Source organism: Blennius ocellaris, assembly GCF_963422515.1.
Source record: "Blennius ocellaris genome assembly, chromosome: 1".
In the NCBI taxonomy this organism is placed as follows: domain Eukaryota; kingdom Metazoa; phylum Chordata; class Actinopteri; order Blenniiformes; family Blenniidae; genus Blennius; species Blennius ocellaris.
Window position 1 is genome coordinate 23,998,423 of NC_137650.1, and position 14,466 is coordinate 24,012,888.

The 14,466-nt window shown below is 38.3% G+C and overlaps 1 protein-coding gene across 1 annotated transcript in view; it reads left to right on the forward strand.

Annotated features, from left to right (window-relative positions):
* The window catches only part of galnt18b (UDP-N-acetyl-alpha-D-galactosamine:polypeptide N-acetylgalactosaminyltransferase 18b), a 92,134-nt gene that overhangs the window by 64,710 nt on the left and 12,958 nt on the right, over nt 1-14,466 (forward strand). The window contains exons 7-8 of the mRNA XM_080503578.1: nt 2,863-3,048; nt 10,530-10,667. Coding sequence (XP_080359704.1) covers nt 2,863-3,048; nt 10,530-10,667 — 324 coding nt within the window. The remainder of the gene's footprint in view (nt 1-2,862; nt 3,049-10,529; nt 10,668-14,466) is intronic.

Below are 14,466 nucleotides of genomic sequence, written 5' to 3' on the forward strand. Positions count from 1 at the left end.
GGTGGAGTGTGCTCCCACCCCTAAGTGACACGGCCTGAGTGTCAGCTATTACGTTTACAAAACTTCTCTTTGACAGCATGTAGGTGGAGTGCAGTTTCTCCTCCAGGTTCACGCCACCATCTTAGAGTAAAGTGAAGTGTAATTGTTTGCTGCAGTGCTGTTGATCCGTGCTTTTCACCTCAGCAGCACACTGGAAAACAGATTGTATGAGTCAACATGTAAATTGGTCGGTGGGTTTGATCGTTCAAGAGGAAAGCACAATGACAAGGATCTGACTGTACAAAGTTGTTGTGTTTTGAAAGGAATAACAATACATCCTGACTAATGGCAGACTCTGACGTCTATCTTGACAGTAATGGCCCGTTTCTTGTAATGAATTTGGAAAAAATGGCAGCAGACAATTAGTGGTTAACTGCAGGGGCGCTACACTTGCAAACACTCGGAGGCGCACAGTTCATTGTCCCAGAGGAAAGGCGACGCTGGAGAATGCAAGGAAAATAATTTTTCAGGCTGAGGCTGCATTCAAGCTGTAATTGACTGTGTTCCACAATGTGCTGGCACAATTGTTGGAGCCAAAAGCAGCGCAGAAAAACGCTGCAACAGATCTTCAAAGTCGTACATTATCAGTTGATCTGTTGATTTTTATCCAAGCTACCAGCGCTGCTCGAGGAACGACAGTGTCAGCTAGTCCATCACTTTGGTCCAGACTGAAATATCCCAGAAATCCGTTGATAAATTGCAGTGAAATTGGGTAGAGATAGCAACAGTGCCCAGAGAATGAATCCCTCAGACCCTTCCTGAAGCACCGCAATGATTATTATAGTTTCATGAAGAGAAAAAAGTCTGAACCACTTTATTTGGAATTTTATAAACATTTGTTTCAAACAATCATGTTCCACCAACCACAGGAACAATTGCAATAACATTCTGGAAAAAGTATGAATTCATTCCATCCAACAAAGTTGTAGGAAACTAAAAGCAATCCCAGCTGTCAGTGGACAAAAGTCTGGGTGCCAGCATGGTTACAGATTGCAGAAGGACAACAGAGGTGTTCAGAGAAAATATTTGGTCCAAATCTGTTGGATTTTTTGTTTTTGCTTCACTATGCTATGACAAAATCAGTTGTGGCTTGTGTGTAATGTGGACAAATGTTCTTGACATTTGCTACTTTATGTTACTATCTGCTTGAATAATTAAATCAAAAAACATCCAAAACAAAATGACAAATCACCTTAAAAAGAAAGAAAATACAGGCCATAAAAAAATGAAAGTGGCAGTTTTGTTTTTATTTTTTTCTTGTATAGTTGTCAGTGTTATTAACTTACTGACAAAGTCATGGTCAGATCTGTTTGACAAACAGTTTAACATCTCCAGACAGTCCTGCCGTCAGTGTCCTGCTCATATCCACAATTTATACCATATCTCATGTCCATACGACGTCCTTGGCAAAGCTCATTTGCATTAAATCTTTTCTTTTTTTTAATCAAAATGACAGAAAGGATGTCAGCCGCGCTATTTGGTCTTATCATAAAAGCACAGTGTGAAAATTTCAACCTTATTCACATTGAAACACTGGGTGTCCTGGACTAATCTTCTGCTCAGGTCGTTTAAAGTGTTTTGGAGTGTCCTCAACAGCCTCTGCTGGTGACATGTTCTCTGATGACCCCGCATCAGAGCTTGTAAACAGAAGAGCAGAGGAGTGTATCTTCATCACTCCTTTCGAGTGTTTAAATTGCTTCAAGGTCTCAGTTAAAATCTCTAGATGCTAATCAGCAGCTTTGTGCTGCCTAATTCATTTTCCCATTCATTCCATCCCCAGCTTTAATTTTCATATTGCTTTTTAACCTCAGAAATTCAAATCGTTTTGATGTTTTAATGTTGATCAAACCGGTCTGAATGAGTTGAAATGTTTATACCTCATATGTCTCATCATACTCTTATAGGAAAGAATGCCAATAGTGAATAATATGGAAACACGAAAGAAAAAAAAAAATTAGCCAACCAATGTGTGAATACAGTTTTTGTCAAAGCACAAGCCTGATATGAAGTGGTATTTTTATGCCCACATATTACAGATTTGAACAAAATTGTCCCTCAATCTGCATGAGGAAACATATTTCCACTGCCGGTCACTGTTCTCTGGATCAAGGTATTACATTTGCCAAAACTTTTCTGTGTCTTGAGCCTCCCAAAGGTCTTCATTACGAGAGGAGTTAGTGCCACTGGCTTCTAGTCATCGAGGAGTCATGCTTTTCCTCCTGGGCAGCAGGACTATTCCCAGTCTCTACCACAGGGACTTCATCTTCACAGTCTGAGATACAGTGGGCGGCAGAGGTGACCAGCTTCCTCGGTTTGCCATCCAGTACATGCTTTAAGCAGCCGAGACGTGCTGCCGTCATTCCCCTCCGCATTGACTGTGTGGAGTTCACCAATCCGCCCTCTCTCCTGAAGAACAGTCGTTGAAAAGTGACTTCAGATGAAAAAACTTGAACTGAGAAGCAAGGAAAAAAAATTTTTTTTTCAAAATTAAACAACAGAGGGTTCACACTTCAACAGAGAGAGAAAAAAATAACAATTTCATGAACTTAATGAAATGACCCAACAGTTGAATTAGATTTTCTGTGACATCTTTGTTCCCCGGCAGCATGAAGAATTGAGCTCTTTGGAAAAACTTTACTTTTTTTAAGTAAACTTCAAACAACGTTTTTTTCAGTCGTCTTCCTTCTGAATATCTGCAAGGGCAGTAATGGACTTTTGCAAATGAACTCCTACAAGCAAAGTAGACTCTTTGACAGACTATTACTTTAGTTGAATGACAGTTTTCTCTTTCTTTCTTTGAATTCTTTTCATATTTAAAACCAGGTGTGGCAGTGTGGAGGCAGCGTGGAGGTGCTGCCTTGTGCTCGCATCGCTCACATAGAGCGCGCTCATAAACCATACACCGAGGATCTGACGTCTCATGTGCGGCGCAACGCCCTCCGAGTGGCAGAAGTCTGGATGGATGAGTTCAAAAGCCATGTCTACATGGCCTGGAATATTCCTGTGGAGGTTAGTGGTTGTATGTATTTTGCTGTTTCTAAGAATAGCCTTGAAAAAAGTTCTTGATTCTTGAATCTTGCGTAATATTTTAAAGTGTGTGAAATGTAATCAAGGGGGGGGGGGACTTGCAAGAAGGCTTTCAGCAAGAGAGTGTTTATTGTTTATTTGTCATCACTTAATTCAAATTGCAAACTGAATTAGCAGGAAATAAATCCGTATGAGAACAGCTTTCAAAGCAGTTTTCTTTTTTCTTTTCTTTAAACATCTTGGAGAACAATGCACAGACTTACTCCGAGGGAAGCCTGGTTCATGTCCCTCTGTCTCTTCATGTACACACACACAGACTTGATTATGTTAAGATTCAGACTCTGAAGAAGCACTGGCTGCATGGGCGGATCTACTGGGGTCCAGAAGCAAGTAAGATAGTTGGCGTAGCAAGATAGTTGGCGTTGCTTCTGAACTCTCCGATGAGTCTGGCGACAACACCACCAAACTCTGTGTCCATGGCAATGTAGTTGTAAGCAAATGCCACCCTAAAAAAAACGCATTGCCACCCCTGCTGCCACCCCGGTGGGCAGCAATGAATTAAATGAAAAGTTATGGCTAATTTGACATTTACAAGCGGATCTCTAATGCCCGACTGCAGTGAATGCAGCACGAGATAATGCCAGAACGGTAAGAGACTGATTTGTTTGGAATCTGCGATTAACTTCAGTATATACACGTCTGCCATATGTTGCCACCCCTTAAAAATTCCTGCCCCGCTCTCGCCACGCCACAAATATTTTTCTAGGTCCGACCCTGACTGGATGTGCATTTGGAGTTGTCTTACGCTGCTGCTGCATAAATTGAGCCATTCAGATACCTTCCTGCTGGTATTATATGACGGATACATTACACCAGCCTGAAAACTTCAGTGGTGGTGTCCTGTACACATGCACGCACACACACACGCATGCACGCACACACACACACACACACACACACACACACACACACACACACACACACACACACACACACACACACACACACATACACACACAGAGCAACAAAAATAAATGTAGAGAGGGGCCCATTCAAATAATAATTATGCATTGGTTTTATATAGCACTTTTCTTGACACTCAACGATGCTTTACATTGCATTATTCACTCACTCCATACTGGATGCTGGTACATAAGTAGCCACAGCTGCCCTGGGGCAGACTGACGGAAGCGAGGTTGCCAAACTGTGCCATCGGCCCCTCCGACCACCACCAACCATTCACACTCACACTGCATACACACAGGCAGTTCAGAGTTCTGTGTCTTGCCCAACAGTTTACTGATGACAAATAATATCATAGAAAAACAATTAAAGTTTAAATAAACTGGACTACTTGTTAAAGCCACTGAACAAGTGTTTTATGGGGATTTTTTTTTTTTTTTTTTAATCTGCAATCATATGATGAGAAACATGTTGATTTGAGCTGGGATCTCAAGTTTGAGTCCCCTGAGATTCAATCCCCCTTTTCAGCAGGATGGGCGGCGCCAGATATTTGTTTTTGCGGTTGCTTTGTGGGACCTCGATCTTTCAATGACGGTGCTGGGGAATTTAGGGATTTCTAGTTTATTTTCTATTGTAACACCAACAATATGCGCACACCGGACCATGCACGTAACAGTCATGCACATACAGTAAAAGCTCCACTATTTAAAACAATATCATATGACACAATACGCAAGATATTTAGCCAAAGCGATGAAGATGAAAGCTTTACATGTCTGCCACTTAAACACACCACTGAGGGGAAACTTTAACACAAGTATGCCACTGATGGAGCCTCAACAGCAGCAGGAAGCAAAACACACTGCATGTTTTCATTTAGACCTCACACATAAACTCCTGCTGCCAGTCACTAAAACCTCCATTGAAAGAAAAAGATTTGGTCCAATTGATCTAATGACATATTAAAATCCACGGCATAGAGAAAACCAGGAGCCAGAGTTCTGATCTCAAATCCCAAATAGGCAATAATCACCCTGAGATGTCAGAATAAAATGATCCCTCGGTTGTTGTGGTTGACTGTTTAAAAAATACATAAATACATGTTTTATTTGTGCATTAATTAATTAACTAGGCAAACGATTATAATCTTACCACGCATAAAAAACACACATGAAAAAGATCTCAATAAACCACTTTAAAAACAAATCATATTTCTAGAGTGCTATGGGGTGCTCTGGCTATCCAAGGGGGAGCTGCAGCACCGCCAAGCCCCGCCATGGCACCACCTATGCATCTGACCCAAAAACAAAACTAGTCAAGCCTGGGGGGTAAATTGCAGTTCCTTGCTGTGGCCACGCTATAAAAGTGAGCTGCAGAAAAGACTATTCATGAAAAATCTCTGTCGATTTGATGTCCTCTGGAAAAGTAAGTACACCTTTTTCAGAAATGCATGTGGCCTGCTTTAGCAGAAATCACGTCTTGTAGGCATTATTTCATGATTGTCCATCAATCTTCAACATCAATCTTCTGCCTTTTTTGACCACGTTTACTGGCAGAGCTCTTTCTTTTATCAGGCATAAAAGTGTGTTTTTTATTCTCAAGCTGTGCCTGTTTCAAAATGACAGTGGGATTCAGATCTGAGCTTTGACTCGATCCATTTATAACTGCTTGATTTATTTTTTTCTTCTTTTTGAGAATTCTGATGGATTTTTGATTGCTGCTTTAACTTTAAGACTGATGGCCTCACATTACCTTCAAGCTCTCTTTGATAAAATGCTGAATTCATAGCTGACAGTAAGCTGTCCTGTCCCTGAGGTAACAAAACAACCCCAAATCAAAACATTTCCATCTTCGAGCTTCACAGTTCTTCTGAAGCTTCTGCTTGATTTGCAGTGAGCATGTCCACGCTCGATGCAGACTCACAACTCTAATGTGGGATTGTCTGTCAAGAACACATCACTCTTGCCTGTATGGTCACTGCCAAATTGTACATTATTGATTTCTCTCTTCAGTAAAGGCTTTTTCTTGGCACAGCTCACATGCAGGTCATAGTTGTAATATTGGAGACACGTGCACTTTGGCAGTATCATTGTCCTGTGATCACATTTGAGAGCTCCTGGAGACATTTCCTGACACATTGTATCTGGGCTGAGTTTGATGAAGCGGTGAAAATGAATGTATGAATTATATCCCATTTCTTCATTATTTTATCACAGTGCAATGATTTATAGGATTTTATTTTATATCTGCTTTCAGAATCAGAAATATGTAAACCTGTGTCTGATAATCTTTAGATCTTAGATGCAGTATTAAAATGAAAAAACAGTGTGTTCAAGATGTCTATGAAACAGAACTGGTTCCACTTCTCATTCCCTCTTGAAGCGCCTTATATTGGTTTATAATCTGCACCTCATTTTGTTTAGTTTATGTTTCATTTTTGTGACACTTGTCTTGACACAGATTCAAAAAGATTAAAATTTATGATAGAAGAGGTAAGCATTACAATAAGTAAATAAGTCATAATAAGTCTATATTCTATTTCACTTTATTCACATAGAAATCGCAGGGTGCTTACCTTACTACTTAACTACAGCTCACAATGGTGAACAAATCCACAGCACACAATGACACCTATGGGCAATGATTGTTATGATTTGCATGTTTTTTGGATGATGGACACTGAATAAATGAATAAAACCCACGCAGAGTGAGAATAATATGCAGACTGCAAACAGAAAGCCCCCTTGAAGTGGGATGTTAACCACTTCACCAACATGCACCACCAACCACCGTCATACAGTATAACGGACACAAATATTAAGAAACACGTCACACAGACACAACAGCGATAAGACACACAGACACAACTTATAAATGTAATAAATGTTTTGTGGCTGTCTACTGTCTGCTCACCTAATTACATGACATCCTGTTCACAATTTCTTTTTTATAATTTCTATCAAATTGAGGTAATATATTTGGCTTTATCAGTGTACATATGCAGTCAGAAATCTTCTGATGTAACATTTTAAAGAATCTTCAACATGCTGTAGAATGGTACAAAGATAAAAAAAAAAAATTCTCTCCCGATTTAATCTTCACTCTACAATGTTGCGAGAGTGCTCTGACAACTGCTTTCCACACAAGAACAATACATTTTGAACAGGCTGTTCTCAGAGTAGACAATTTACTATTATTTGCATATCCAGGGATATAAAACCTGGTTAAAATGTGTATTATAGCATTACCTGTTTGCCTCATAAAACATGAATCTAAAAGAACGAATTGTTTAATTTCGGGTGCAGTTTCAGTGCAAAGGTAGAATTTTGTGCATTGAGATCATAGTGCTTTTCAGTTCACACACACGCTTTGTTTTTTTGTTGTTGTTGTTTTCACAGTATCTGTTGCCGAAATGGGTCTAGGCAGAAGCCAAGGCTCATTTTTGCCTATCCCTTAACTAACCCATAAAGTTACCCAGGGCATCAGTGATACAAGATAAAACAAACTGAAAAAACTAAACATAACAGAAGTAGTACGGAAGAGAGAACAAAAATACAGACAAATAGACCATAACAAAAGTAATACAAAAGAGAAACCAAAAGTAACAGAAATCATTTTCCATTGTAACCATTGATTATTTTACCTTTTAATGGTTTTTTGAAGCACGGCAATGATTTGCACAGTTTTAAGCCATCACTAAGCCCATTCCATAAAATGACTCCCAGAAAAGAAACACATCTATATTTTACATTTGTTCTCGCACTACCTCTTTCAAATACACACAATCCTCTTTAGCTATAATTACTTTCTTTTAATTTAAAGAAAAAAATTCAGTTGCTGTGGGAAGACTTTTGTTCTTCACTGGAAATAGTATTTCTAATGTTTTTAAGTATGAAAATATATATGAATTGTAAGGTGCAAAATTCTATGAATAGTTTATTAGTCTTTTCTCGATAGGACTCTTTTTTCATTATACTAATAATAATAATAATTTTCTGGAGTTTAATGATGGGGTCTATATGTGTTCTATATGTATTTCCCCAAACCTCAACACAATATGTCATATATGGCATAATAAGTGAGAAATACAATAAACGCAAACATTTGTTGTTCAGAAAATCGCGTGTTTTAGAAATAATTCCAATAGTTCTAGATAATTTCTTTTTTATAAATTCTAAATGTGGCTTCCAACTGAATTTGACTGACCTACTTGAGGAAATATTTTCAGTTTCACAGTTTAATAGACAGAGATAAAACTGTGTGCTGGTCTGCATGGATTAAAGCTCTTGTGCCATTTTCAAATGTCAGATGTCAGCTATGAACTGGCTAAAGGCTACAGGAAGCAGAGCAGCTGCAGCATATTGAATGTTTGCGGAACAGGGAAAAAGGAGACAACGTTTCATTAATTCCTTCTTTGAGAAGTGGCTGTATCAATGGCGCAACGTTGACCACAAATAAATCCTCAAAATAGCACTTAAAAAGAGTTTTATTCAGTTGAGACGAGATTAAAGTGTCATAATCGTATTCATGCAGAGGTGTGAGTCACAGGCACAGTCCCTCTGCAGCCGCCTCCTCTAAACATTGCTGGATTGAGTGCCGTCCGCTCCCCGCTGCTCTCTTCCCACTGCAGATGTGGAGCTGAACAAGACCCCTGACACCTCCCGAAGGCTCAAATGAAATTATTTTCATCTCACACAGAATGGCCTGAATTAAACATGTGCCACTGAATAAATAAATACTTAATATGATTCAATGAATTGCTCTAAATGGAGACATTAGCAGTAAGGAAATTCATTGTATAGCCCAACAATGAAAAGCTCAAAGATTAATTAAAGGCACTAACTGGATTACAGCTGTGACTTGGGACCCAAATGATTCAGAATACAGAAATAATAAAACCACATCCAAAGATTAAAAGAAAAATGTGCATAATTTATTTAAATTTAGTTACATGTGTTTTTTCCAGCAGAAATGCCATTTATTGATTCACTGTTTTGATTTGTAATGTTATCTGAGATGTGAAATAAAGAGACCTGCTATGTCAATGACTTACACAGTAAATAATATTACTCACAGAGGAGCCATGAATCTGTAATGCAGGCTTATGTTTTGTTTTTTTCCCTTTTCAAAGCTGTGTTCTTTTATTTCCAAAATATGTCGTCCTTTTCTTGATCTTAAAGTAGATTCCTTTAATCAAAACAGATAATCATACTCTGTTATGTTATGTTAAATGGAGCATCCCTCAAAGGCTAAGTCAAATGTTTGTTCACTGAAGCTGTTTTCTCTTGTCCTGTATAATCTATTTGAATATGTAAATCCAACTTATGAATAGATGAACATCTGCAGGCAATTCATTCCGTCAATAATGAGGCATTTAACTGGGTCTGTACTCAAGAAGCATGAAATTTAGCCCCAGCTTCAGCCCCATGAATTAACTACACAGCAAAAATCATCAGCTGTAATTTACCTCAGAGTACGAAAACCAACACCAGTGTACAACTTAAGCAAGTTTGCAGACGTCTGAGCTCACTGTTTGATGTGTTTGAGCTACGTTAGCGCCCAGTGTGTTTACCAGTTCTTGCTTCGGACAACTTGGAAAAAAAATGTTTGTAGTTCATGAACCTGGACTGGCTGATAATGTAAAGATAAACTTTCAGTCAACTAACAGTCTTTTGTCTGACTTTTATCTCGTGTTTTCTAAATTCTAATCTTTATACTTGTATGCTTAAAGGCTTAACGTCTTCTGTGAATCATTAACTTCTATTTTTGCTTTGCTTTTGTTTTTATTTTGCTCGATCTTACTAACTTAAAGTTAGTCCTATCTCCGAGTGTATTGATGTCCCTTTGAGTATTTGTGTGTGTGTTTTGTATGTGTGTATATATTTGCAGGTATGTCTGTTTGTAAATGGTTTGTTTTCCTGTTTTATAAATAATTCTTGAAGCACTTCAAATCACGTTTCTATTGTCTGAAAGGTGACATAGACAAAGACTGATGGATCAATGGATTGACTGATTGTCTACTGATAAAAGGCCTCATTAAAGTTGCTAAAATCGTGTTGTTTAAAGCAGGGTTTCAATACAATTGAAACCTTCAAAAGAAGTATATTAAAGAAAAAATGAGTTAAAAAAATTATATTTATTTAAAAAAAATATCAAAATAAGCTGATGAGAGAGAGTTTTTTGTTACAATTCTTCAACACTTCAATCTGGGCAAATACAGTCCGTTATTTTCCCAGTCTTGTAGCCTTGAATGTTTTTGGGTTTTTTTATGTTGCAGCTGCATAGTCAATGATTCTGCAGCGAGAACAAGTAAAAATCAAAATCTTATGGGGGCCTTTCAAATGCACAGTAAATGATTGTGCAGTACTGCTCAATCGCTTGTATTTGATTTCCTTCTTTACAAGCCTCGTTAATCAATGCTATGTTTTGTTTGTGTGCGTGTGCGCGTGCGTGTGTGTGTGCGTGCGTGTGTGTGTGTCTGTTTGTGGGCTTGTTTCCAGGACTCAGGGATTGATATCGGCGACATCTCTGAGAGGAAGGCTCTGAGGAAGAGGCTGCAGTGTAAAACTTTCCGCTGGTACCTGGTCAACATTTACCCCGAGATGAGGATGTACAGCGACACCATCTCATACGGAGTAGTAAGCTGTCGCTTTCCTTTTCATCACAAAATCAATTCAGTGTTCGCAAAAGCCAAAACAAGACAAAAACCATGTCTGGGCAAATCAGTTTCATCTGAGTGTTGGGAGCCGGACGGCTGCATTCAGGAACACAAACAGATCACTGAGACTCACAGAGGTTTTCTGAAGCGGTTCTGACTTTTTTTATTTGCTGTTAAAAACTTCCAGAAAATGTATTTATCTTTAGGCTTATGGCAGTACGCTTGGTTACATAGATGCATGAAAATGTAGATAATTTGAAGCTTACTTGAAACAAAAAAATTAGGCATAGTTCACTGGAAGGCTTTGCAGCTCAATTTTATTAGTGAGAGGAGCCAGAAAAACTGACAGCCAACAGGGCTTGCTGGCACTGTCTCTTTTTGCCCGTTCCTCGTTGTTCTCGCACAGCTTTATTTCCATAGTCCTCCCACCTCACATCATGGCGATACATCCCAATACACAGTGACATGCAGACCGCAGAATTACCACACTATTCTGTCTTGTTTTGGGGTTTTTTCTAACAATGATCCATGGGAATGTTGAGGAAATATCCCGTCCTCATTACATTAATTTCTAGGAGATAGTTATAGTTCACCTCATTATTTATACTTCAGTCAGTGTGGTTTGAGGATTCATTATATGCGGAAGATTTTTGGCACTGTGTCCCACAGTAGTAACAGAAATGACCAGGTACGTAAAGGCTGTAAAATTAAAAAATAATGTTATCCTCGAATCATAAAACTTGGGACATGATGTTTTTCGGTTTGTTTGTTTGTTTGTTTATGAGAGCTGAAAGTATGAAGGAACATTAAGTTTTTCTTGTGTGCATTTGCATTTATGTGGCACTTTTAATCCATTTGTTTTAGATAGCTTAACTTGATTTGAGGGTTGTCACGTATGTGATATGCATGTGTATAAAATAGGTCTACATGTATATATTAAGCAGCAGTAATGAAGCATTCTCAGATGTCTGCAATGACAAAGCTGTTTTTGGTTTCATTTAATTTAATTTCCTTTCATTTCATTCCATTTCATTTGGTCTAACATGGCCAGATCAGATCTTATCCCTTATGATTTAATCCAATTCAATTTTGTCCCATTCTATCTCAAAAAAGTAGGCTGTTTCACAGTCCAGTTGCTGATATTACACCATATATTAATAAATCCTATGTATGACCTTAATCAGCTGAACATTTATGCACAAAATAGATTTTTTTTCCTGGTTCACCCTCCTAAATATCCATGTTCAGTTGGAGGCATTTACTAATTAGCTTTTATCAACATCCAAAATGACTGATGGGGATGTTTCTGTTGCAGGCAGCTGCTCATTAACAGTTATGCAAGATAGATTTAGGATCAATTTTTTTTCATGGCTGTCTGTGCTTGCAGTTATGCCGCAGAATGAATTTGGAAGCCGTCACATCTCCTCTTGATGATAGTGAGTGATGGATGAATAACATCCCGGACCAAAAGGTGTTATTGTACATTACAGTAAAACAGTCAAAGTGGTAGACTGAGCAGCTGACTGACAAAAGCTAAAGGCTGATATCTTTTCACTATAGAAAGCCTCCCGAAGACAGTTCTTAAGGTTGTGGACAGGAAAGGTGTGGGTGGAGGCCGACTGTCTTTACTACTGCGCCGTACCACTTTGTATTTGTTAAGCCAACCACAGGATGCAGCAGCCCGACGCCATCTGAGGGATTGTGTTTTGATTCCCTCCTGCACCTATACTCCACACACATATTTCACTCAATAATACATGGAGCAAACACCGAATGCTGTATGGCAGTGACTCTGTCCCCACAGGTGTCATTTATTGTTTCATATGCACTGGGGTTTTTGGGGGTTTTTTTTTTCAACTGTACTCGATATGTGTAGACTTAATCTGTTGGCAGGAACATGCTCTGCCTGTGGATTCACTGATTATCACATAGAAGTACACATCTCTGGAGTCGACGGGGAGCGGAAATCATCCCAGGCTGTGTTCTTCGGATCTCACATCTTTATTTTCTAATTCACTTCTCACACAATCCACTGTCCCTGCTGCTCCCTACGGTGCCGTTTGTATCTTGTAATCAGTCAGACCTTTGTCATGACATGCATGAATACCCCACTGGGCCTCCAACACTGAGTCATGTTCATGAAGCGTAACGCTTGTGATTTACATTTTTATAAAGCAGAAACGAGTTAAAGAGGATTTGGATTATCCTTCACTTTTTACTTGTTTCACCCCGTTTGGGTTGAGCTTTTTCTCTGTGTTGTCTTACTATGCTTGGCTTTTTACGTTTTCCTCCTCTTGAACCCCAGAGAAAATACTTGACTCATACTCAATGGTGTGAGACAGTCACAGTGGTATTTAAGTATATTCCTACGATCTATGTTTTTGATTTGAAACTGCTGTCCAAATTCTCACAGTCCAGCAGAGACAGTTGGGAATAATAGCAAACACCGCAAAAAAAAAAGTGTATTTTAAGTTTGGATCATCATCCCCTCCTCCAGTCGGAATATATTACACCACCGAGCACAGCACGGGAGGCGGTATGCAGTACTTTTTGCCCTATCACTTTTTGGCAGTAGATTTTATCTGCAAACTGGGTAACACATAATCAGGAATTATCTCTCACCATTTGTCATAGCCCATGAAAATAAAAACAGGCAACAGCATATCTCCAGAGCTCATTTTAACATTATTTTCTTTTTTTTCTTTCAATTCATATGGGTTAAATGTGCCTTACTAATCAATACAAGAGCCAACGAAAACATCTTCATATACAGTATATATATATATATATATTTTTTTTTTTTTATGAAACTCAAAATAATACAAAACACATTTTAGGAAGCATATTTTCTACATGTTCTGCAGTAAATCGAAGTGAGGAGGAAATTTACTTACATTTTTTTTTAAAGAAACTTACTCGTCGCTTAAAGGCAACATCAATAAATAGCTTTTGCCTTACTGGAAATTGTATGTCTTCATTTGGACATGTTCATGACATGCACATAGAACTGAATCTAATAAATATAGTGGTGACAAATATGAAGTTGTAAAATGCCAAATAAAATCGTGTAAACTAAAAACATAACGTAGTTTCAGTGTATGCCTTTCTATAAAACTGACTGTTTCCTTTAAAAGCAAATGCTTATTACTAGTACAAGTTAGTTGATGGATCATATTCATTGTTAATAACAACATATATGCATTAATTCACATATTGGCAATAAAAAAATAGAAATTTACAACTAGAAGAAGAAGCAGCAACAAAACAGATGAGGAAAAACTACTCACATGAAGCCAGCAGAAGACAGCTCAATAATGATAAGCCAATATATTACTTTTTTTTTTTTTTAAATAAAATATTTAAACACTTTAATGATCCCCTTGGAGAATTATTTCTCTGCATTATCTTTACAACCAATCTTATTCATAGTTAACATCAACTAGATGCACTATGAGCAGCGGGATGCTGGGAGTCAAGTGTCTTAATCAGGGACCCTGCAGAGTCCAAGCAATAAGACATCCAAAGCAAGAGAGACACAATTGAAAGCGACGCAGGACTTACTCTTCAAAGTAAATTATTTCTTATTTAATTAACTAGTAAAGTAACTCCATCCATCCACTTCATCCATATTTTATACTATAAAGGACCTTGATCTGTCCCAGCTCACAAATGACAAAGGCAGCTTCCACCCTGGACAAATCAGCCGTCCATCGCACACACTGACATTCAAATGAGGGATATTTCAAGTCATCAATTAACCTGAAACATGTATTTTTTGG